Source organism: Trachurus japonicus, chromosome 8, assembly GCF_045865225.1.
Source record: "Trachurus japonicus isolate A0001 chromosome 8, Traja_1.0".
NCBI lineage: Eukaryota > Metazoa > Chordata > Actinopteri > Carangiformes > Carangidae > Trachurus > Trachurus japonicus.
Window position 1 is genome coordinate 16,259,761 of NC_140914.1, and position 25,324 is coordinate 16,285,084.

The 25,324-nt window shown below is 42.5% G+C and overlaps 1 protein-coding gene across 4 annotated transcripts in view; it reads left to right on the forward strand.

Moving 5' to 3' along the window:
* Positions 1-22,093, forward strand: part of prkar1b (protein kinase, cAMP-dependent, regulatory, type I, beta) — a 65,340-nt gene extending 43,247 nt beyond the window's left edge. For all 4 annotated transcript variants that reach the window (XM_085784252.1, XM_085784251.1, XM_085784253.1 and 1 more), the window contains 5 exons: positions 1,971-2,129; positions 7,738-7,798; positions 10,238-10,359; positions 19,798-19,879; positions 20,569-22,093. In XM_085784252.1, the coding sequence (XP_085640378.1) occupies positions 1,971-2,129; positions 7,738-7,798; positions 10,238-10,359; positions 19,798-19,879; positions 20,569-20,741 (597 nt within the window). In that variant the 3' untranslated portion in view covers positions 20,742-22,093. The remainder of the gene's footprint in view (positions 1-1,970; positions 2,130-7,737; positions 7,799-10,237; positions 10,360-19,797; positions 19,880-20,568) is intronic.
* Positions 22,094-25,324: the final 3,231 nt, after the last annotated feature.

The following is a 25,324-nucleotide window of genomic DNA, read 5'->3' on the forward strand; positions in this document are numbered from 1 at the left end:
TGTTTTTTACCAGTTAGTGTGTTGAAACACTTGGTCTAGCTGAGTCAGAAACAGCCTATTCTTCTACCACAAGATCTTCACAACTCGCTCTGAGCCGTGTAACCTCAGCTCCTCCAGTGTGTTAAAACTGGGGGTGGTCTGATCTCGGCTGGCACCTCAACCTCTCTCTCCGTCTGCCATCGCCAAATCCGAGGCGTCTGCTCTCCTCACACACCCTGTCGGCCTGCATCCAAGCTGGGGGAGAAGATCCCTGTCCTCTGCCTCACCTCCACCCAAACCCCATATGCTCATCTGTGTCTCCTCCACCTCATCCCACCATCCATCCATCCATCCATCCCTCTATCTCTCCAGACGGCTGCTGCATCCAGCCGAGCTTCTTGAAGCGTAGACATGTCTCTCATTAGACAGGGGGGTGTAAATCTGCTGGCATCACATAAACAGCCTGAAAGCTGACAACCACTGCCACTGATGTAAACACCCCATAATGTACTCACTGGGAGACATTGGCCTGTATTCACATGGATACGCCAAAAAGGAAAAAAAATTAAACCCCTCAATCCGAAATGCAACAAACCAAATGGAACTAAATACTGTATATAAACAATTATTGAGAGTCTTTTATCTCAGATGTTTATATTTAATTTTGTGAAAAAAGGTTTGAAGATGATTCACTGTCGTTCTTAACGCTCTGTCACACACACTGACACATTATGCGGGAAAACACACACTCCGAGTAACCGTAAACAGATACACAACGACGCAGCCTGCTCATCCACCTTCCAGTGCTTGTGATTTGTTTGCTTCTTAATTACCAGCAGGCGTTCACACTTTGCTGTAGATGTTTGTCTGCTGAAAAGGCAGTGACAGCTGTGAGACAGCAGACATTTTTCAAGGCTTGGATCATTTCAGTCTTTTTCACCATGAACTCTGTTTTACCTTCTCCACACTGCTGACTCGATACAGTACAAGTGTTTCCAGTTTCGCTCCTTATCTACCACCTTCTCTGCGATTCCGTGTAGATTCACTCTCGCGAACCTGGTTCAGGTTTAATCAGATGAAACAGCTCTTTACTTGCCTCTGACCAGGAGTTGCGTGAAAGTGTGTGTGTGAAACCTAATGGGATCACATACACAACAATGAAGACAGGACAAAAAACTTTTAGGTCAGGGGAAACTTGAGGATTAGATCGAGAAACTGTGCAGGAAAAAAAATCACTATTAACTGGATGCTCTGGTCAACATCCATACAATTGTTCTTCTTGGTTGAACATAACCGTAGCCAGCAATCTCTATCTCTCTCTATCTCTGAAGCCATCCCAGTTTTTAATGAAGGATGAGTCCCTTGTCATCCATCTGAGCCTTGGATAATGGTTTCCAACAATCCTGCCAATTCACAGCAGCCACCGGAGGCATAAACCTTCCCTCCCCTCATTTCTCTCTATTAAGTCAACGAGATAGTGGATAGTGTGTCAGCAGGTGAAATGGTAACGGCCCTAGAGACAACCTGAATGAGTCTCAATAAGGTTGTATTGTCTGTGGAGCCATAGTGGCTGGCCTGAGTACAGCTGTGCATGTGTACGTGCATTTGCAAGTGACCAAACACAAGTGTGTGTATGTGCTTTAGATCTGAGAGAGAGAAAAAAAGACAAAGTCTTCCACAGCTTTCTGTCCTCCATCACTCCCAAATCAAAGGAAAGACTCAAACAAGACAAGACTGAGGAAATAAAGGGGATAGATGGAGAGATAAGAGGGATCCAGAGCCTTTTAGAGGGTCTCATCTGTGGGCTTAGTGGGGATCAAATGCGTAGGGACAAGCCTAGTCAGCACATCAAGGAGCCTGCAGACTGAGGAGGGGGGGGCAGAAGGTGCTGGGAAGGTGTCACGGGATGAATAGAGAGAGATTGAAAAGAAGTTCTGGTTGACATTCTTCATGATAATAACCCATCCCTCTGTTTCATGTTCTGTCTGCAGGTGTATGTGAATGGCGAGTGGGTGACCAGTATTGGAGAAGGAGGTAGTTTTGGAGAGCTGGCGCTGATTTATGGAACTCCCAGAGCTGCAACCGTCAAGGCCAAGACGGATCTGAAGCTGTGGGGCATCGACCGGGACAGCTACCGGCGCATCCTCATGGTACGAGTTGTTTCCCTTCAAGCCCCCAGCACACATTACACCTCAGGCTTATCATTCTGGAACGACCTGGTTGGTGCACGGAGAAGGGAAAGATTACAGTACTGCAGAGGTGAAATCTCCAATCAGCTTTTTATGATAACTTTAGTGTTGGCCCAATACATTTCACTCCCTGTGGCCCTTTCCATCCCTTCTATTTCTATTGCTATCCCTAGGTGGTTGAGAGGTAATAGAGCCTACAGAAGGCCATAATACACATACGCATTATATTAAAGCAGAAGTAAGCGATATTTTTGTGTTAATATAAGTCTTAAATAGTTATATCTTCTGACAGCAATCACTTACATAGAGTGTTTGGACCGAAACACGGGTCTGTCAGTCACTCTGCTCTGCTCTGAGCCGAGGAGAAAACTTTTCTCGTATCCTACAATTTTTATCCAATGAGGAGAGAGAACGGCATGAAGGGCTGTGTGTGCAGCCAAGGGATGCGCCTGAATGTGGTGACGTAGGGACGAGGACTGTTATGGTGCGTTCAGGGCAACTCGTAACTCGTGTTTTTCCGACCTGTGAAGTCGTACCAGTTCGATCTGGTGCGAGTTCACGGGTCAGAAGTTACGAGTGGCCGTTATAGTGACTTTCACAGGTAAAACAGGTCGGAAAAACACGAGTGGGTTGCCTGGAACGCTACAAAGTCGTAAGTTGTGACTTGAAGCTGTAATTTACGGTTTCAAAAGCCTGCCTGGAACGCAGCATTAGCCAAAACGACCGGATCGCTTACTTCTGCTTTAACATCAAAATTAAGCCTGCAACTTAGATGCCTTACTCTAACATATGCTCACATGCACTGCGATCGAGTAATCGTATATCATACGAGTCAGTGCCTTGCAATTTAGCACCTGATTTTGATTACGCTGCTCACTGTCTACTGTAATTCCCAACGGGTTGTGGTTCAGCCCATAAATCAGTTTCTTCCAAGAGCAGGTAACCTGAGATCACATTACAAGCAGCAGACGACAAGTAACTTTGAAAGGTGTTTCCTATTAACATTATTGCATCAGGTCAAGTGGTTAAATCTACCTCAGATGAAAAATGTCATACGTTTTGCCATTCTTCTAGTTTTCTAGTGTGTCTTTTTGTTTAGTTTCAGTCATATCAGTACAGCCACCCACGGGTAAAAAGAAAGTATTAGCTGCTTAGCAAATGTTTAACAAGTCTGCCACCATCAGATGTAAAAGAAAAAAAAAAGATTAAAAAAACAACAACAAAACAAGACTTAAACATTGGCACCAAGAGCAGCCGCACTAAGCAGCCACTGTGATAATAAAAAACCCACTGTAGTAGTAGTCTCTCTATGCTTTTATCATCTGTGGTCCTTTACTTGCAATATTTTCTCCCACTCAACCACTTAAAACTCCTTAAATACTTAATACACTTTCAGTTTTCTTTTACACAGGAGTGTAGCCTCCCATTTTAATATCTCTTTAGGTCTAATTCTAGATAAAAAAAAAGGGTAAAAAAAGGAAAAGTGGGTGGGAAGGAGTGAGGGTTGCAGAGGAGAGAGAGAGAGGGTCGACTCTAATGCCTCTACACACACGTCCCGCTCCAGGAGCTTATCTAGCAGGAATGTCTAAATGTTTAAACTGGAAACACAAGGTGCTCTGCCCTCGCTGTCATACCGGCTCACAGATACACACACAATTTGGATGTTGCTAGAATGACTAATTATTCTCTCTCTCTGTGTGTGTGTGTATGTATGTATGTATGTGTGTGTGTGTGTGTGTGTGTGTGTGCAAGTCTCAAGTCTCCTTTCCCAATTAAACACTTCCTCAAATGTTCCTAATAAACGAGACAGCCTCCAATTAACCTCCCCAGCACCTGTGAGGCTCTAAGCCGTCAGATTCTGCTCTGTGGTGTCAGACAGTCACAACCCACACAGATGGAAGAAGATTTGTTTGTTTCAGCTCAGTGTGTAAAGTTGGCACTGACCTGCCCAGCACTCATGTCACCTCTTAAGCACATAGTTTAACTGAGGGCACAGTCTGCCCTGGTAACCTTTCTTTGAGAGCATTCTCTCTCTCTCTCTCTCTCTCTCTCCCTCTCTCCACCTCTCATTCCTGAGTTTCTTCTAGCAGCAGCAGCAGCAGCAGCAGCAGTAGTAGGAGGGGAGACGGGGTGAAACAGAATTCAATTATGTGAACCTGTAGTTAATTATTGCTGTCAATGATTTGTAAAGCTGTTTTTATATAGTGTGGTATTCTGGCAGTGTTTTAGGCCAGCACAGTGAGCATTATCTCTCTCTCTCTCTCTCTCTCTCTCTCTCTCTCTCTGACTGTGTGTGTGTGTGTGTGTGTGTGTGTGTGTGTTTCCCTGTAAAATTATGCCTGTGCCTGTAGCTCATTACTTAGGAGCTCGGGGAAGGTGCTCTGACTGCCGCTATCGTCGTTTTCATTGTTTCCACATCTGCTTCTCTCCTGCCCGGCGTCTCAGCCGCATCTCCACCATCTGGAGATAGTAAAATGAATGACTGTGATTTGACTGAATAGTTTGATGCAAACTACACCATCGACACCATCGACACCATCTCTGCAACTAGTTTGATGAAAAGGACAAATATTTGACATATTTTTCTGTGGTACATATTTGGGATGTCACAATTACTTGCTTTCACAATTAATCGCGGTATTAAACGCCACAATTAATTTATCGCAAAGATTCCTAAATACCGTCACACAAAAAAAGATAATGTTGCTACCATCATGTGCGCCAAAGTAAAGGTAAATGCACCGATAGGATACTGGTCCATTTGTCTAATGTAACACTGAATCGGTAGGAATTTAAAAGTTTGCATGTCATTTGTAATTTAAAAAAAAAAGATTAAAATAAACTTAAACACTTGGTAAAGATGACAATTAATTCCCCTGGGGAATATAATTGGTCCTTTATTAATAGATATTTCGTAATGGGCTTTATGCTCCACTACTTCCTGAAATAAGCCAGCTCCTTTATTTCCTGTCTTACATTATTGGACCAACTGATTAATCCAGGTGTGTCTGACCTCACAACAATGGTCAGTAGTGGAGCTGTGCATAAAGCCTATTATTTAGACTATATTTGATTTTACACATTCATGCTGTTGGGAAATTAATTCATGCATAATAATCGTGATAATCGTAATACCGTGATTATTTCTCTGACAATAATCGTACCAAGAAAATCTATAATCGTGACATCTCTAGTATATATCGTTTTGAGTTGAATATGTCACTTTTTGGCGTCAGAACTTTTTTTCGTTTTTCACAATTCTTTGATCTCGCATGGATTAAACAATCAATTAATTAAGTAACGTGCTGATTATAATTGTCTAGAGTAAAATGCACGTTTCCATGTGATCTTAAACACATCACTGTCAAGTCAAATCAGAGCAAAGGAAGTAAATCCCTCAGAACCACCTTATCGCCCTCCTCCTCCTCGCCTTCTTATCCTGAAGTGCATCTAGTAAACAAAGTGTAATACCAGTCACTGTGATAAATACACTCTCTCCATTGTGTTGCCGGTAGTCACACAATACCCTCCTTGTTGTGTCATCTTGGTATTTCAACACACACGGCCATTAACCAACTAACAGACCACTGTCAACTGTCAAGTAGCACACAAGACAAGAGGAGACAAGGAGAAATGAGGAAGGATGTGTGTGTGTATGTGTTTCACATTGGACAGAGATGAAGGTGATGGGGACGGGGGCAGAAGGCGCGGTTGGTTTAGTCTGGCTTCGCTCCACACCTTAACACTTTGATGATTCCACCTCAAAGACAGCGAACAGACACAGAAGCCGGTTCATCTTTAACCGCAGGAGGAGCGAACACATCGGGGCCAACACATGAAACATGTGCTCAGGCCCTCCCAAGTCGGCAGGGAGAAAGAATCATGACAGATGCAGATAAAAAAAAGAAGGCAAAGAGAAAAAAGATGTGAACCAACAATATAAATGATAACATGAAATTTTATATTCAGATATTTAGAAAAGTATCATTTTTCCCCCGGTAAACTTTGACGTTGCTGACATGGCTTCGGCCCACCCAGCCCTCCGTCCTCCCGCCACATAAATCAGACCTTCTGTATAATGTAATGTTACATACGCATAGTAAGCCTTTAAGCTTAGCAGGCCTGTCTGAGGAGCTGTATGGAAGTCAACTTGACATCTCTGTGAAAGGACAGAGCATGCGTGTATCTGTGTGTGTCTGTAGGTGTGTGTGTGTGCGAGATTGTGTTAAAAGTAGAGTATACATGTGTGACTGTTTGTATTTGCTTGCTTAATGAGCATGAAGTTTCGTCTCTGCAGAGACAGCAACGAAACATAAGTGGCAGAACTAAAAACAGACTGCGTTCCACACACACACCGTCTCTCTCTCTCTGTCTCTCTCTGCATTCACACACACACACACACACACACACACACACACACACACACACACACACACAGATACATGCAGACTCAAGTCGTTTATCCAGGAGGGAGGCCATGCAGGCTAGAATTCCTTTAATCAAGTTGTTTACGATTTTGAGTTTGACGTTGACTCACTTGGGAACATTTTCTCCCCTTTTAAGACAAAATGTGAAATTATATGAAATTAGAGGCAGCAGCGGGACTCAGGCACTTATGCACTAAAGACACCCCAAGCCTCAATATATCATTTCCATATGCAAAGGCTGACACAGGGCGGACAAGATCGTCTCTCCTCACTCTCTCTTTTTCTCATTACGTTCCCGCTCTCGCTGAGTGGCTCTGCGCATTGAAGGAAGGGGGGGAAAAAAGGAAAAAATGCAGTTAGGGAAGGGGTCCTCTGGGTCCAGACTTGTCAGGAAGCACCTGATGTTCATGGCAGAGGCAGAGTGGGGAAAGTCCCCTGCCTGGTGGGTGGGGTGGGCCACACACACACACAGAGACACACATGCATTGAACATTACCACACAGCTCATACGTACGTACCCCCATAAGTCTGACCCCATGAACTATGATCGAGTAATCATATATTATCCTGTAGTGTGGACAGTCTTCAAATGTTTCCTTCAATTGTGAGTCAGCCAGTCCCTCTGTTCCACATGATGCAAAAGGAAAATGTACCATAAAGCTGTTTAATTCAGTCCAACACAGATTATACATGGTAAGACATAATGGCACAGAAATTGTAATGAATGGGTTAATCAACTTCAGATATACTAAGTGTGAAGAAAATGCACCGCTGTCTGTCATTTAAAACGCTTCCAATTTGAATCATGTGACAACAAAGTGAAGCTATTGACACTCCTTCTTCGTAGCAGCGCCTCAAAGCAGTAATTATTCAAATGAGTTCAGATTAGGACTTGAGAAGAGACGTTTTCTAAAGCAAGGCTTGGAAGAATATGGAAAAATACTAATTGCTAGAAATCACAGAAGAGAAAATCATATGTTATGGTACCAAATTGCAAATAAAACCCGTGAAAGCAGGACGTCATGATGGCAGTGTTTTGCAGACTCACCACAATTATAGATTTACCATAGATATGCAGAGTTACTGTACAGTTTCAATGAGAGTGGGCCCATGTGAATGTATCTCCTCTGTTTCCTTCACAGGGTAGCACACTGAGGAAGAGAAAGATGTACGAAGAGTTCCTCAGCAAGGTCTCCATCCTTGGTGAGTATATGTGTATGCGGATTATAGTGTATTAGTGTTACAACCCCTTGGTTTGTTTCTGCTGTTTTTATGAATATGCTATAAGCATGATTGGCTTCGCACGTGTATGCCTTGTTACGTATTAATATTCAGCACCGGGTCAGAGAGTCCAGAGGGCAGGCACTTAAATCTGCTGAGAGCACTATACTGTATACTGTAGATTAGCCCACATAAACACAGACGCACATAGTCACACAAGGCCCACAGCTGAGTAAGGTCTGTGTGTACAGTCCTAATCTTCTGTTCATACTAAAGCCAGTCACACTCTGCATTGTCGCCGTGTGGACAATTAAAGAGTAGGGAGTTAAGCTAAGCCTCCTCTTTTTTCCCACTGGAATTTGGATAACACCAGCCTGCACAGGCCATTGAGTTTGGAGAAACGGCGAATGAGATTCATTCAGACTTCCCAAACGAGTTGCAATTGGAACTGACATCTCATCCCTTTCCACTTGATCGTGTGTGTGTGGTGTATAGAGTAAGGCCATGCCCCCTGTACAGAGTTATTAGCTGGCTGAGTAAACACACACACTCAATTCAGGTCTTAGGAGAACGTCTCTGCAAGGTCCGCTCTCTTTTCATTCACCTCCTTTCTTTCCGCGCCTCCCTTTCTGACAGCCTTGTCGAGGCCTGCATTCAAGCGCCCGCCTCTCTCTCCCAAGTGCTTTTTCCTCTCTTCATTCCTCTTTCTGTCACTCTGCCTCTCCGCTCTACCTCTTTGAATTGGAGGAGGGGTAGGGGGCGGCAGTGTTTTTGTTTGTCTTTGATTTTCTAGATAAGCACGAAATTGGGTACAAGCCCTTGATGTCGCGGAGTGAAGAGAGGAGGCGGAGGCGGGGGCGCAGGGGGGGGGGAAACAACATGTTCTTTGTCACACAAACACACATACAGGATTCAACATCCCCAACTGGGTGTAAAACATATGTGTGTGTAGCAAGGTGATCCAAGTGGGTGCAGGCCCTGCGAAGCGTGAAATGTAGGTTCTTTAGTCAGCACATTTGTGTATCACGTTACCTGCCGAGCTGTTAAGGATCACCTCCGTGGGACCCGCTGCCTTTAGCTCGCAGCCAGACAGAGGACATCCATCTGGGGGCCCCGGCCGGCAGACACCATGGCCCCAACGGAGGGGACACTGGACACCTCCAAACCACCAGACTTCACCTTAGTTAATCCTACAAGTACATACACATTTAGACACATACACACACAAATAGACACACTGGGATCAGTTACCGAGCACGACAGCAGACAATAGTCTCAGACAAAGCTGTCCTGCAATAGTTTTATGCCTCTAACTCACGCTTCAGTCAAATCAAAACACTGAATCATCCTTTCATCTAGACAAAGCTAAAGATTAGGAGCGTTTTCACTGCAGATAAGCCACATTCCACATGTAGATGTATAGACTGTTAAAATGAGGCAACGGTAATCTGCTGGATTGTGAAAGGAGGATGAGCTCATTTGGTGAATCTTTTATGTGGAGATATTTTGTTATTAGTGGATCTTCTTTCTATAAATACCATCTCGGCTCCTTTGGTTGGAACATTTTTCCCAGCGAGATGTGTGACCGTCTGTGTTTTTGGTTTCTGTGTGAATACCAACAGCCTCTAGAAATATCCTTAGCTAACCACGTCACTGTATGTGTGGTTGGATGGTCGGAAAGACAGCCGTCGCCACTGGCTCTCCAGACAAACAAAAGCCAAAAACATAGACTGTATCACAGGTATTAGCAATATTCATTCACAACTTTTTACTGATGTTGATGCTCTGGGGCCTCTCTGAAGCTTTTGTGCCGCTGTGTGTTTTTTGTTGTTGTCTTTGTATTTTATTGCATTTTAGCTGCTGTAAAGCACTTTTATCTTTGAGAAGTGCTATATAAATAAAATGTACTTCCTTTACAAATAGTCATTTTTTTTTACATTTTTAAAATGGAATTTATGTACTTAAGCCGTAAGAATAAATATCTAGTGCAAAGTTCAATAATCATTGAATCTGAATACGTTTTAATAATATATTGGGTTATATAACTTAGCTTTATTAAAGCAAATCCATCCAATTATAAGTCCATGTCCCTGGAGTGTAACTGAGATGTCTTACAGTAACAGAGGGGAAACATTCAGCAACAGCACCACACCCCCAGAATCAGTGGAGCTGAGGTCTTACAGTGTAAAGGTGTTTTAAGGCCACGGTCGGTGCACCATGGTGGGAGGGAGGAGCCGGGGGAATCTGAGATGTAGCGGGTCCCCGATGAATGGATGAAGTAGCCCGAGGCAGGAATTATCATTCACACCAATTTAGCAGAGAACATGATGAAACACTGGGCTGTAAATATGCTGTTACACTGATGAGTGTAATTAGCACTCTGGTCTTACTGATCGGCACGTGTGTGTTGTCCATTCACAGAGTCCTTGGATAAGTGGGAGCGTTTGACTGTGGCTGATGCCCTGGAGCCCGTCCAGTTCGAGGACGGAGAGAAGATCGTGGTGCAGGGAGAACCTGGTGATGACTTCTTCATTATCACAGAGGTAAGGGTTTGTGTGTGTGTGTGTGTGAGAGAGGAGAGAATCTGTCACATTTCCTGTAAGCTGCATGAATGAATGAATGAATGAATGAATTGAATGAATTTATATTTATTTACGTGTCGTGCACCAATTAAGGCGCCCAGCCTATAAGGGCTTACAAGACACATTATCATCATATTTAGACACCAAACAAAATCATCAGAGCACAGACAAAACCAAACAAAAACAGAAACCACATGGAATTCACATAAATAATTCACTCTTTCTTTTTGACCAGGCACTTTTTATGAAAGTAGCTATAGTAAAGACTTCTTTTCTGAAGAACCATTCCAACTTTACCTCATCATCATCAACCCAAAACAACTCCGGTTTCACATTTTGCATTTTCTGAAACAAAAACTGCCTGGCTTCGTCATATAACGGACAATGAAACACAAAATGCAGTTCATCCTCAATTACATTTAAATTACATAATGTGCATAGTCTTTCATCCTCAGGTACTGAGTTAAACCTACCAACTTCTATTGCCAGAGGGAGAATCCCAGCCCTCAACTGGGCACATAAAGATCTCTTGGATCTATCCAATGGCAAAGTCACATAGGGTTCTGAACAATATACATTTTTCAATTGGCAATAGGTTCTGAGCTTTGGTTTAAACCAGATATCATTAGCCCATTTTTCTTTATACTCAAGAAATAACTTATGTTTCACAAAATTAACATTACAACACAAACCATTAGTGAAAATATGTTGTTGATCAGCCTCGCTAAAAATAGCTTTCATGTCACGATACCAAGGATAGTTATGCACGTGTTGACGTGTGGGAGCCCGGGACTGAGTACGTGTCGTCAGGTGGGCGCGGGGGGTTGATGTACATGTCATCACGCGGAGACGTTGGTGGGCTCTTAGCTGAGATCGGAACAGATCCTAGTTTATTGCCATCAGCAGACAGACTCCCCGATGGCGCTCCCCTGTCCTGGCCCTCAAATACTATTACCGTGCAAAAGAATAGCCCCCCCCCCCCCCCCCCCCTCCGCCCCAACACTGCTGGCTTTGTGGAGCCGGGGCCCCTGCCGCAGCTTCATGAAGGGCCCCCTGCCTGTCATCCTACCACACTTTTGATTAACTCCATACTTACACAGCTTTCGTCAGGGTCAAGTCAAGAGGGCTCTGTGAATTGGGGCGGGGGTGCAATCTGCTGCCGTTCCGTCCTTGCCTCCTACTTTCCCCTCTCACCCTCAGATTTACTTGAAGGTTAGTCCGTCATTCTCACATGCCAGTTCCTATGTCTGTCCAGTCCAATCTATGTCCACCTAATGCTAAATCACAGGAGGTTTCTAAATGATGCATTGCTCTCTGTGCAGGTTTTTCCTCTCCTTTACAACACAACACTCCCCATCTCCTCTCCATCCTCCTCTCATCCATCGAGGCACTCCTCTCTTAAAATATCCACATTGCAGCCCTTAAGCCTAAAGTCCTGGCTTAAAACTTTATGGATGTTCACATCCATGTTGTGTCAACACTGTAGCAGTTGAGGCTCTTTTAATGTATAACTCTCAGTCCGTCCAACTTAGCGTGTGTTTTACTTGCAAAAAACCACTGAAGGCAAAAGGCTCAAAGCTCTTAAACCAGCAGGAGCTGAATGCAACTGCAGTAAAGCCCTGGAGGAGCATAACCAGGGAGAAAATGTTGGCAGGAAGGAACTGACTTTAAGAATTTAGATATAAATGTAAAAATATAAAAGGGTAATAATGTGTTGATGCAAGTTCCTTTTAACAGCACTATTTTTTTTCTTTTATACTGACCCTTGGCTTGACACACAGTTTAAACCAGTCGCTGGAAATGAATCAGCTCAGAGTCGCAAGCTGAACGGGCTCTTCTAACAGTGACCACTCAGGTGGCTCCTTCATGTTGTTTTGGTTAAGGAATAATAAAGTTAGATTTGCATAAAGCAAAAATATTTATCCATTATTAAACATCTGAAAGATATTCCTTAAAGGTACATTTTAAACAAAAAAAAAAAAAAATGCAGTTAATTTGTGATTAATCGCGATTAATTATGGACACTCATATGATTAATCCTGATTAAATGGTTTAATTCACTGACACCCCACTTCCTACAAGGCTTAACTGATGATAACTTTTAGACTCCCTCTCAAATCAAAGCAAGTCAGTGTAACTTTTACTCAAAAGCATCAACTGTGGCCACAAGTAACATTAAAGTGTCATAAATTAAGACGTCTGACTCGGCAAAGTGTATTGTACAGAAATATATACAAATTATACTCAAATACAAACTTAAACCACCATTAGCCAAGTGAGGCTACAGCAGTAAACAGAGTGTATTGTCTTGACAACAGATGTGTTTTAACACTTGTAATTGCAAGTATTGAAATGTTTGAAGTGCAATATTTGAAACTCGTCAGACTTTGAACTTGAGAGTTGATTCCTGATTTTATGCTAGACTAGAAAGCCAAACAACAAAAATGCTTCCCGATCCAAATATTTATATATTGCACCTCACATTATCTGACCAGTGTTGGTCAAGTTTGAAGCCTCCTGAAGCTTCAGAAAATCCTTTAAAAGCAGTTTGAAATGCAGAAACTGAATCCAGTTGGGGTTTAGGACGCAAATAGAGCAGTTTGCACTGCATGACTCATCAATCTGAAACTTTTTACATCCCAGAGAGGAGAAAGGCAGAAATATGCAGAAGAATCTGGGGGATTACAGGATGGAGAGATGGAGGAGGCAGAGGAGAAGGAGGAGAAATGGGAAGGAAACCAGCAAATTCCAGTTTGCCGTGTGGCATATTAGATACTGTGAGGCTCATCTTTTCTCAAAACACCCACACTCATCACTGAGGAGGAGAGGCAGAGTCTCTCCTGAACAAACATATCCTTTATTGTTTACCCCACTGCGGCTTTTTCTTTAATACCATCAGCCAACAGCAGTATATCTCCCTTTAATCCCTTCCTCCTGTCCATCTTTCATTCTCCAATAAGCTCTCTCTGTCACCCTGTCCCTGCCTTGCTCTCCGTCTCTCCGGGCCTGACTTTCCCAGAGCAGGGTGGACTGTGGTGGAATGTGTGTTGCCGACTTTCACACGGGGTCAGGAGACCCAGCCTCCCGGGAGGGAGACGAGAGAGAGAGACAGAGACAGAGACAGAGACAGAGAGAGGGAGAAGGATGAGTCAACAAGAGCAGGGAGGGACGTACGGCTAGAGACGAGGCTGAGTCAAAAAGGACCACATGTAAAGGGGGAGAGAGAGATTTCATGTCTGTCGCAAAGTGAGATCAGGCTCATCACAGCTTGGAGCACATCCTCCTCCTGTAAGTCTTTTTCTTCAGGTGCACACAACTCGTTTCTTTTGATCAAACCACCTTTGTTCCATTAAAAACTCTCCCATTTCTCACACTCCTCCTCCTCCTCCTCCTCCTCCTCCTCCTTCTCCATCTTCTTCTTGTCCTGTATCTTCTCACCCTCTTTTGTTGTTTCTGCGGTTTTCGGAGCATCAACCAAACACAAACCCCACAATCACTAATTACATGCTGCTGATGGGGAGGATTTACAAAAGGGAGGTATAGAGACATCACTTTCTTTGCTTGCCTGGGGGAATGGGGCCCTAATGAAAAGTGACATGTTTACATTTTTTCTCACACTGTACAAACAAGCCTTTACAGAACTCCGGGGTCCGTGAGGACTCTGCCTCACCTTCCCTTCTATCAACATCCCTACCCTCCCTTTTTCAGGGCTTATGCATCTGCACACTGTTTTCTTCCTCGTGCCCATACACTCAGACTCAGCTGCGTACATGTCTTCTGTGCCCTGCAAAGGTGTCGAGGGAGGGATTAATAAACTTGTGAAAAATCAAAGAGGACAGAAGTGTGGAGGATGTGCTGTTCCTCTGTGTGTAAAAGCAGTAATATTAATTATAGATTAAATTAGATTAGATGTACTTTATTCATCCCACAGCGGGGAAATGTAGTTGTTAATCAGCCAAGTTAAGAAAGAGTCAGCTATTAAACTTACTATCTGTCTCTATGTTAACCAAGAAACATTTCCAACACACTTTTTCCCTGATTAAGATGACTTAGAAAAAAGTCAGACCAACTATCTCTCCCCTAATCTTTTCAACTTGCATGCACCTTTATCAATAAATCAGTTGAAATAAAAAATAATAATCACACAAGATTTGAAGATTATAAAATATGCAAATTTTACTATTTAATAAATAACCATAAATAAGTGGAGGTGAGTGCATCTCGTGCTAACAATGGCCATAAGTTAAGTCAAGAGCAGAGTGTTTTGAGTCATACACAATTCATCATTTGCTTTTCATTTATATTTAAAATTTAAACAGATTTGATAGTTTGTAATAAAAATATTTGTAGTTTCTACACATTACAACCAAATTAGCTACATTTAAGAACAAGATGAAACTAGTGTTATTTAGCATGTTACTCACCTGACACAGAATCTTTTTGAATGTGTGAAATGAAACCCGATGTTTTACCATTTAGTCTCATTGTGTAAAATCAGGAGAGGTTTGTTCGTCCTCGTGCTGTCCTCATCTAACGCGTTCACCCTCCTCTCCTCCAATCATCAATCTCAATTTGTTTTGTCTCACATGACCCCATACAGAAGTAATGACGCTGAGAGCTGCTAAAAGGTCCCGGCGGAGACAGAGAAATCCTGTCAGGGGGTCACAGACCTCTTGTTACTGTAACCTCCATATTTGAGCACAAATACAATTAAGCTAATGGAGTTTAACACTTTTATAGACTGAAAATCAATGCAGTTAATGAATTAAGTCATTTTTGTCTGAGTGTAAGTGTAGAGCCACGAGAACAAAGGTGAAGACTAACAAGTCTTAATTGGATTAAACCATTTTGAGGTTAATTTTCCCCTTTGAAGAAAACGGTTCAAAGGCCGTCTCATGTCAGCGGGCGGACAGGTCTTGTGAGAAGAGCAGTTGGTGTCCAGCGTGTACAGAAAGTGATCTGTGTGTGTGTGTCTGTGTGTTGGCGTTTTGAATGAGAAGGTGCAGACACCGCTGATGCTGGGTGGCCTCATGAACAGGCCACTCAGGATATCACCTTTCTTCCTTCTCTGTTTGAGCTTCTCTCATTTTCCCCATCTCTCTCTCTCTCTCTCTCTCTCTCTCTCTCTCTCTCTCTCTCTCTCTCTCTCTCTCTCTCTCTCTCTCTCTCTCTCTCTATCTGTCTCTCTCTTGCTACACTTTGACATGGCACCACAAGCTGTGTGTGTGTGGTGTGTGTTTAGGTTTGAGTGTGTATTTTACTGTAGGTTTCAAGCACTGGAGGGAGTGTTACATGACCAGCACGACTTCATAGGGATGATAACCTACTTTCGCTTTTGTGTTTACACACACTCCCTCACTTTATTTCTCTACCACTTGTTTAAAGGGATAGTAGCATTTTTTTTAAAGTGGGGTTGTATGATCTACAAATAGCCCCTAAGTACTTTAATTGCAGTAGAAGACTCTCTGCACTCCTCCCGTTAGCAACGCCAGCCCATAATAGCCCTGCCCAGAGATTTACAACATACATTGTTGTGAATGGACCCAAAGAAACGGCCTATTTTCGTGGCCTAAAAGAGGTTTTACCTGAAAAAAAAAACACAGTTCCATTGTTTGCTGTAATATAATTTTTTCCCGCCCCTCAAAGTGCAGGAAAAACACAGTTTTTAATTGGACCTAACCAACTCACGTATCCCTCCGGCCCAGGGTTAGCGCCCGCCGATCAGCAGTTGGTTAGGTCCAAATAAAAACTGCGTTTTTCCTGCACTTTGAAGGGCTGGAAAAAATTATATTATAGCGAACAATGGAACTGTGTATTTTTTTTTCAGGTAAAACCTCTTTTAGGCCACGAAAATAGGCCGTTTCTTTGGGTCCATTCACAACAATGTATGTTGTAAATCTCTGGGCAGGGCTATTATGGGCTGGCGTTGCTAACGGGAGGAGTGCAGAGAGTCTTCTACTGCAATTAAAGTACTTAGGGGATATTTGTAGATCATACAACACCACTTTTAAAAAATGCTACTATCCCTTTAATATTCATTTGTTCATTCATACTTGTTGTTTATTTGCCTCGTGCCTCATGCCATTTTTTTGTTATTTTTTTGCCAGTCTGTCGCATCCTGTGTCGGCCGGCGTGGTGAGGAGGATCTCCAGTGTTTATAAAAGAAATATGTGTGGAACAGAGCGCTGCCCCTGGGGTGGTACAGTGTGAGATGGTTATCTAGACCACACTGGATGAGGCCTGTTCACTAAGGAACTACTGTACATCACGGTGCTGCACTGTCTCACTTTCTTTGTTTGGACATGAATGGAAAGGAGAGGAATCAAGTAGTTGTAAACACAGGAGCTTCAGTACTCCATCCCCCTGGGTGTCTCCCCATTCACATCTCTCTCATCTCTATGTTTTTAATACCACTTTTAAACTGGAGCTGCTTGTTTGGTGCGGCGTAATGAAGTTCATTAAAAGTGGTTGCAGCAGTATTTACTCTCCAGATCAAACATGAGAGACGGGGCAGACCAAAGTTATATAATTTTATGGGATTTCTCCTCTTTGATCGCCTTATGAAAAGTTAATGCAATAACCTTCACTTAGCAGCCACGGTTAACTATCTGTAGTTGAGTGTTTTTTTAAATGATTATTTTCTGGGGCATTTTTATGCCTTATTAGGTAGCCGACAGCAGAGATAAAAAGAATATGAGCGGAGGGAGAGATGGGGTATGACGTGCAACAATGCGCCCCAGCTGGATGCAGCTCACAGTCACGTTGATGCTACCAAGGTGACCTAAAGAGAGTGGAATTTCAGGATGAGAGGAAAACAGCGATGCTGATTTATCCCACGTCTTTGAGTCAGTCCTTTGAGGGGTTTTTGTGCATTAGTTTCCTTCCCCCTCTTTGTGATGCAGGCTGTATTTTCTGCAGTCTCATATGCCATGAAAAGCTGAATTGGTCAGCATTGTAGCATTTTGGTCAACCACAAAAGCAAAACTGTGAAACACCAGGGTTTTTCTGCTGGGTTAGACAGCGGCCTGCTGCAGCACTAGGACCCAGCGTAGCAGCTAGTTACCTGCCTCTCTACTGTAGCCTACAGTCCCATGCTCAGTGCAGTTCAGATAACTGTCCTGGGTGATCAGCTCAGCTACTGGAACTGGCTAATCTTTAATTTTTATGGCCTGATCACCCAAAATTCACTCAGGAGCCAAGTGATTGCGATTTTGGCTGTCATCCTCATTATCTCTCAACTTAAAAGCACATAAAATGACACATATGTGCAGGTAGCTACACCCTTATAATACTATGTGAATATGACACACATTTCTATTAATCGCAATAATACTCACCAACGGAAACAGTGAAAAATGCAAATAACTATTTTCCGACAATAGACTGTGCACTTTTGTTCTGTCTATCAAACAACCTCATTTAATTCAAGCGAGTTTTCAGATTATTGCTAATTGGGTTTTTTTGTATAGTTTTTTTGACACTTGATTAAGTGTGGTGCATCTCAAAGTTTAGTTCAGGAGAGATATGATGAAACTTAACTTCATTTTGTCTATTTCTCAATTTCTATCGTCATCCATGAACAAAACAATATACATCCTCCTGTCTTCAAACCACCAAGTTATACATGCAGAGCACGGTGCAGTTTATAATCTTTTGTTGGGAAGAGACAACTTTCAAGAGTGACAAATAAACTGTATATTCTCAACATCTTCAGCCAAGAGCAGCTCTGGTGTCACTGCTCTAATGTACAGTGGTGAAGGGGACCCCCTCTCCGCAGCTAAATTTGCCCTTGCTGTGTCACATGCCTTGCAGTAACTGCATCACAAGCACATCGGCCAGGTGTTACTTGGAAGTGACGCTCACACTGTGTTCTTAACTCACTTTAAGCGTATTCCCCACTTCTCCACAGTCCATTTCAAGCACAAACTCGCTGAGTTACACACATCCCTTTCAGGGAAACACAGTCTCAGCTTTGTATGTCTGCAGTGAGTTGCTGGCAGTTTGGGGGGTTTCTCATTAAGGCTCATTATATTCATATTTAGCATTATAAGCCTGGTCAGAGCAAGGAGCAGAGAGCGCAGAGAAGGATTAAAGATGCTGGAACGGTCAAGTCTGTTTTATCAAGAGGTCAAAGACAAGCTGGGAAGTTCCCTTACTCTTTTTTTTTTTAACTAGCTACCAATTCCAGCTCAAGTCTGGGGCATGTGAATGTCTAGACGTTGACACTGCAAGCACAGACAGTATTTAACCTCCATGTAAACATATGAAATCTAAACATCCATATCTCCATCACTCACCATGTTTAAAGTGTGGAAATGTAGGGCACTGGGTATCTCCAAACACTCTGTGATAGCTCCTGTACAGAGATACATATTCAGATTCATGTCCTCATTCACACACACAGAGTTTGTCAACAGCTGCAAGATACGACAACATGAACTGTTGTCATCTGTTGGACAGAGTGAGCGGAAATCAAATTTCCTCCCTTATACTTTTTAAATGAGTCACTCTCTCACACACACACACACACACACACACACACACTAGTGGGTGATCATAATATGCATAGCGTAGTGGGTCATAGAATCCAGCCTAACTTTCCAGCAGTCATCAGCTGTTGATTTTCTCACTGTATGTGTGTGTGTGTGTGTGTGTGTGTGTGTGTGTGGATTTCTGTTTCTCACTGTATGTGTGTGTGTGGATTTCTGTTTCATTCTGTCTGCATCTGTGCCTGTGTTTTCCTTTTTTCTTTTGCATTGCTCTGTGTGTCTGTCAATGTGTGGTATATCGCTGAAAGTAAGTAAGTAAGGGACCTGCTATTGAGCCACACTGAGTTTGTATTATGTTATTGTTTTGGGGTCAGTTAGGGACACTATATTGGAGCTCCCTCAGTCTTGGAAAAAACAGTTGTTTCCATTCTGTAGCTTGGTGCTGATAAAGGGGGATTATGTGATGGAGACACTGAGGACTCAGATCAGCCTCCAACGGGCTTAGATGTTTGTATTTATTACACTCTGGAGGAAATAATGCAGAACTGATCAGATTTTGTATCATGTACCCGCTGGAATGAGTGTGTGTCTTTTTTTCCTTTTTTTTTTTTTTGTTTCTGTTCAGACGCGCCCCAAAGAGCAGGTGTCCATCCCACAGGAAAGTGGCCTAAATCCTGTGCACCTGTGTTTCTTATGAAGCAAAGGAATTTTTCCTCGGCTTAATCCTCCCGATGATTTTCAGCCCCTCGCTAAATAACTCCTCCTTTTCTCTCCCTCCTCCTCTCCTCCATCTTTCCCACCAACACCCCCTCCTTCTCTCACTTCTCTCCTTCCCATCTCGTTCTTTCTCTTGTCTCTGTCTATTCTTCCTTTTTTTCCTTCCAACTCTCCTTTTCTTCTCTGTCTCCAGGGAATAGCCTCTGTTCTGCAGCGCAGGTCTGACAATGAGGAGTATGTCGAAGTTGGACGCCTCGGACCCTCTGACTACTTTGGTGAGTGGCTTTAGGCCAATGAAGCCTTTTACTCAAATCAATATGAACTGTGGAAAAACAGCATGTCTGCTATGTGTTTTCATATCCACCTAGAGAGTTTTTTAGCAGTTTTTGTCATTAAACAGTTTGGATTGTAGATGCAATTTTTCCTTGCAAAAAAAGAAAAGATTTACAGTATACTGTAAATCAATTTAAACATGTTGACTATTCATTGTCTTTTGGTTGAATAATTGGTCAGGCAACTCATCACCTCAGCTGTAATCAACATATATTTATATTCCAATATTGACATTACTATACCTATTAATGTTTCTTGCAATAAATCAAAATGCAAGTAAATGTACTTGGACAAGTATCTCTTGTCATCAGTGATTTAGTCCTTTTCCCCAGGAAGTTCCTCTTTGCTAGCATGCAACTACTTCATGCTGTTTAGGATCTGCTAGTTGCCAGACTGTTGTCTCCCAAAACAGATTCATAGGATGGAAAAAATGAAAATGAGAAGCAGACAATCAGAGAGCTACAAGAATCATTTACTTCATCGTTATATTTCTGAGATCAATTCATTTCATATAATTATGTTTGTCTTAATTTAAAAACATTACTTAATAGAGACATGTCTTAATACTGTAGATTCTTTTCACAGATGTTCAGATATGAACTATGTCCTTCTCCTCTCCTGACTCCTCCAGGTGAAATTGCCCTGCTGCTAAACCGTCCCAGGGCAGCCACCGTAGTCGCCCGCGGTCCGCTCAAGTGTGTGAAGCTGGACAGGCCTCGTTTTGAGCGTGTGCTGGGGCCGTGCTCAGAGATCCTCAAGAGAAACATCCAGAGATACAACAGCTTCATCTCTCTCACCGTGTGACAGGTCGGCCCCCTCCGGGCTCCACCAGCAGGGGTGGGCAACATCAGCATCAGAGTTTTGGTCGGTGGGTGGGAACTGGTGACGATGTGGGGTAAAGGACATGGGTTTTACATCTACAACTACAGGGCGCTCATTTCCTGCCTCTTTTTTTTTTTCTTTTTTCCATTTTGCGCATTTCTTTCTTTTGATCTTGTGCACTTTGACTTGACCTGTGCTGTCACGTAGCTTTATGTCAACAAAAACATGCAGGAGTGTGAAAATCAGAGCGAGGACAGAGATCACTCAACTCATTATATTGTGTAAATGAGTCACATACTGTATACAGTGTGTCAGCTGTATGTGATGCATGCTTCTCGACTGACAAAGAACGAGTTTGCACTTTTGTGAATTTACAAAGCGAGATGATGAACTTAGGAAATAAGAAAGAATAAGTCATGTTTACGTAGACAGGAGGAAGTGAGTCCACATTTCTTTGCTCGCTGGCTGTCGTTTGCCTTTCTTTCACTTCTTGAGTGTGTGTGTGTGGTGTCATTTGTCGGTCAAGTCAGACCTGCGCCACACAGACCTCTGCTCCCTATAATGTAGATGTTGAGGTAAGATGAAAAATATAATTCTTGGCTGTTTCATTCATTTTTAGTGCTTCTTAAGTGTACTGCTGTTATAAGTTGGGAGTGGAGAGTTATATGTTGAGTTAAGATTTTAATATTATGTGGCGTGTGGCAGCCAAATTAATTTTCAAGTTGCTTTTTTCCCCAAGAAATCCTCTGTCCCGACATTCCCTGAAGCGGTTCAGTCTGATGTGTGAGCCGTGTGGAGCTTCCAAAGGTGCAGTAGTGTTATCAGTCCAGCCCACATACACACAAACAGAGTCTGAAACACACTGACATGAACCACGCAACCATACTGTATACGCTTTCACTGTCTCAGGACTAAATAATCTTCAATACACACACACGCACACACACACACACACACATACAAACTCACATGCACACCTCTTACCTGATGCTTTTTTAAGCTGATTTTGTTCTGTTACATTGCTAGATGAAAGCTTTTGCACCACTTTAGAGTTCATAACGTTGGGTCAAGAAAGCAGTTTGATTTAGCTGTTTTTAAGACATGACTTATATGTTATAAATATATAAAAGAAAGAGGTAAAAAAAAAAAATACACTTGTGTTTCTTTCCTTTGATCAACTGTAATCTGTCAAAAGTTGCACAACTGACCCAGCGACCGATGTTGTATAAAATGCGACCTTAAGAAAAGAATCTTTCTGTATTTTCTCTCTATGTACCTCTGTATTTCTTTCAACTATCAAACCATCTTGAGCAAATAAAGATAAGCCTCTGAAATCCTTTTGACTTGAGTTGTTATTTTCTCTTGATCAGCCCCTCCTTGTCCCACGGTGAATGTGACTCTTTTTCACATTCTTTTCCCTTCCTTTATCCCAACTTTTGGCATCCTCTCCTCCTCTCCTGACTAGACTTAATTCTCTTTCCCTTTATCTCTTCTCATGCCCTTAAAGTCCACGCGCTTCCATCCCTAGATGTTGTACTTCTATTAATCTCCCCTTTCTTTCTCTGAAGTGTGTAACAGTCCTCTTCAGTCACACTTCCCACATTTCTTCCATCAGGTACCTCCTCTCCATCCTCCTTACTCTGTCTGGCTCTCTCCACTCCACTCTGCTCTCCATCCTTCACACATTAAGCCAAGTGTCAGTCATCCGTCAGTCTGAGCTGTCAGAAAGCCTCGGAGCTCCTCCCAGCCAGTTTACACCACAGCGGGCTAAAGCCCCTACAGCTTTGACACATTCCTCTTCATCTTAATGCCCACTAAATCAACTAAGGAATGTGCCCCCAACTCGCCGACATTGAGTTTGGTAGCCCCCTCCCCATACAAACTTGCGCACACATTACCTTTATCACTTTGACAGTACACACTAACACACATACACACTCATAAACACACAGTGAAGCGGGTATTTCAAGTGCAGCCACTCACATGCAGCAAAAGGCCACATTGACAGTGCTGCATTTTAACTCAATAGTTTTAAGCAGGTGTTCTTCATTCACAATTTGCCGTTGGATGCTGCTGTTAGTGTTGTGATGTAAAACTAAAGTTAAAATTTGAAAGATAGTCTGTATGATTCTGGGAAAAAATACAAGTAAGACTAGCTTTTCCCAATATTAATAGGCCTACTAAACTTCAGCTGTTTTTGTGTGTGTTCCCATCACATGTGCTGGGAAATCTTAAAAACAGTTGACTGGTTTACCAACCATGGAGAACACTTGGCAAATTATAGAAAAGTATGTGTTGTCCTGAGGAATTATTTTTAGCATTCTCCTAATTTCAAGAAAATATAGTTCAAGTTGACATTCAAACTAATGGTTAGTTTCACTGCTGACAATATTTTAAATATGGCTGCCGCTGTGAGTGCACCATGCCTGAAGTTTGCAGTTTGGATAATTTACAACCAAATGCTGAAGAAAGTAAGTTATTTTATACTTTAGATGTTGGTAAGTGGTAATTTTCATGAAGTTTGTGGATGAAACGTTTCCTCCCAGCTGGGTTCAAAGGGTTTAATAATAGGTAGACGTGTTTAGACGTGTTACTGAAGTCAGGGCTCTCAAGTTTTGACGTGAGTTCAGAGTGAGATTTTACCAGCGGCAGCGGGGTTTTGGTTGAAGTGGGGATGGATGTCTGACAAATGACGCATAAATTCATTCAAACAAAAATATTTATGATTTATGACTGGAATAAGTTAACCAGGGGCATCATGCAACCCAAAAATTGAAGGGGGCACAGTGAATGCGAATGTGCTATTGTGCGCACAGCGCGCACAAAATTTTGGGGAGGATGCCCTCAAATCACTTATTTTGGGCACTTATACAGGACTCTACACTAGTTTTGTTATTTTATTGTATTTTTAGAGCACAGCACAATGAAAAATGTTTAAGTAACACATTATTTAACCTTTAAATAATGTTGAGGGTCCAATGTGACCCATTTTTACATTTAGGAACAGTGAAAACACCCTAAACATTTTTCCTCAAGTTGAACTTGTTCAACACACAATATTTGATACAGATGCAATGGTCTTTCCTGCCACTACACTATGATTACTGTATAAATCACAGTAGCATTGACTGATTAGTTGAACGCAGCCTGATGTAAACATTAAAACTCAGTAACCAATCACACAGGCAGCTCCATGTTGTCCCTGTGTGATGTTCAGGGACAGGTCAGGACAGTCTGAGGACAGAGCTCTGAGGTTGAAGTCTATAATAATGAGATGAGAGACACCTGTGACAGTGAGAGGTCTGTAGCTTCGTCTTGACCACATGTCAGCTGATCAGCTGCAGCAGAGGACACTCCGCTGTTCTCCGCTCCACCGCGATGAGCGCTTTTTTTTTTTTTTTTTAATTAAGCTCCTACTGTAAACCGGCGCGGGTCCGGTGTGTTTATCAAAGCTTGGTCGCCGTGCTGAGGCACCGGGTCGGTTTGAGCTGCGTTCATGAAGTTAAGAGGCTGCTTTCAAACTCTTCAGGCAGTGATCAGTGTCGGCGGCTTTTTAACTCGTTAATCTCGGTCGTGGGTGTTTTAGGATGGTACAGGCTCAGGCCAGTAGGCTACAACAGGTAACAGTGTTGTTGTCTCTTCACCTCTCTCGTGTGATCAGTGCGCGCTCAAATCTGTTCCACTGTTAAAGCGACTGGTGGACGTCACCGTGGTAATTTAAAAGCGTGAGAAATACAATGTGTGGCGTGTGAGCGGGTGGGAATGCGTGTGTCACACGCCAAATGCGTGAGACTTGAGAGCCCTGCTGAAGTTGACGCGCTTGCTAGCTTGTTTTTGTCGGTAAAGTAGCTAATGATTGAAGGTTTGCGATTCAACTCCGGCGGAGCAAAGGTGCCAATTTATAGAGTTTAATTTGGATAAAATAGGAGATAAGAAATCAATACGACGTACAGTACAGAAGCCAATGAGCCAGTGTTCAAACACTGGCTAAATACTCACTAACAGCAGTGTTTTGCTAGCTTCTTTATTAGCATCACTTAAAACGCAACTCTAAACTAAAAAACCCAAACCATAAAATGTTTAGCTCATAGTGGGAGTGATTTGCCTCATCAAAGCCTTTTACTAGTAAAGAGGTTAAAGCAGGATAAACTGATGAGACCCTGTGAGTAATCTTCAACAGACATTTGTGGGCCAGCATTAGGTTACTGATGTTCAGAGTGCATTTATATACTAAAAGACGAGTATGAGATATAGATAGGCTATAGAATAGATTATGAAGATACATTTAAGTGCTATGATTAGAGCTATTTCGGTCAGACTTAAACAGGTAAGGGTTTGATTCGTCTGTCATATGGTATATTATCACTGAAAATATCTTGGAAAAATCCTGTAAAATTATCTTTAGATCAGACTGGGAACGCTGTTTTAGTTTAATAAAGAGGTGCCAAAGGTGCAGTGAATATAATTATAGCAGGTGCTGGCCATGTCAACAGAACCATCGTAATGACAATTATAGTTGAGAAGTGATGACCAAAGAAGTGGACACAGACGAGCATGAAATTTCA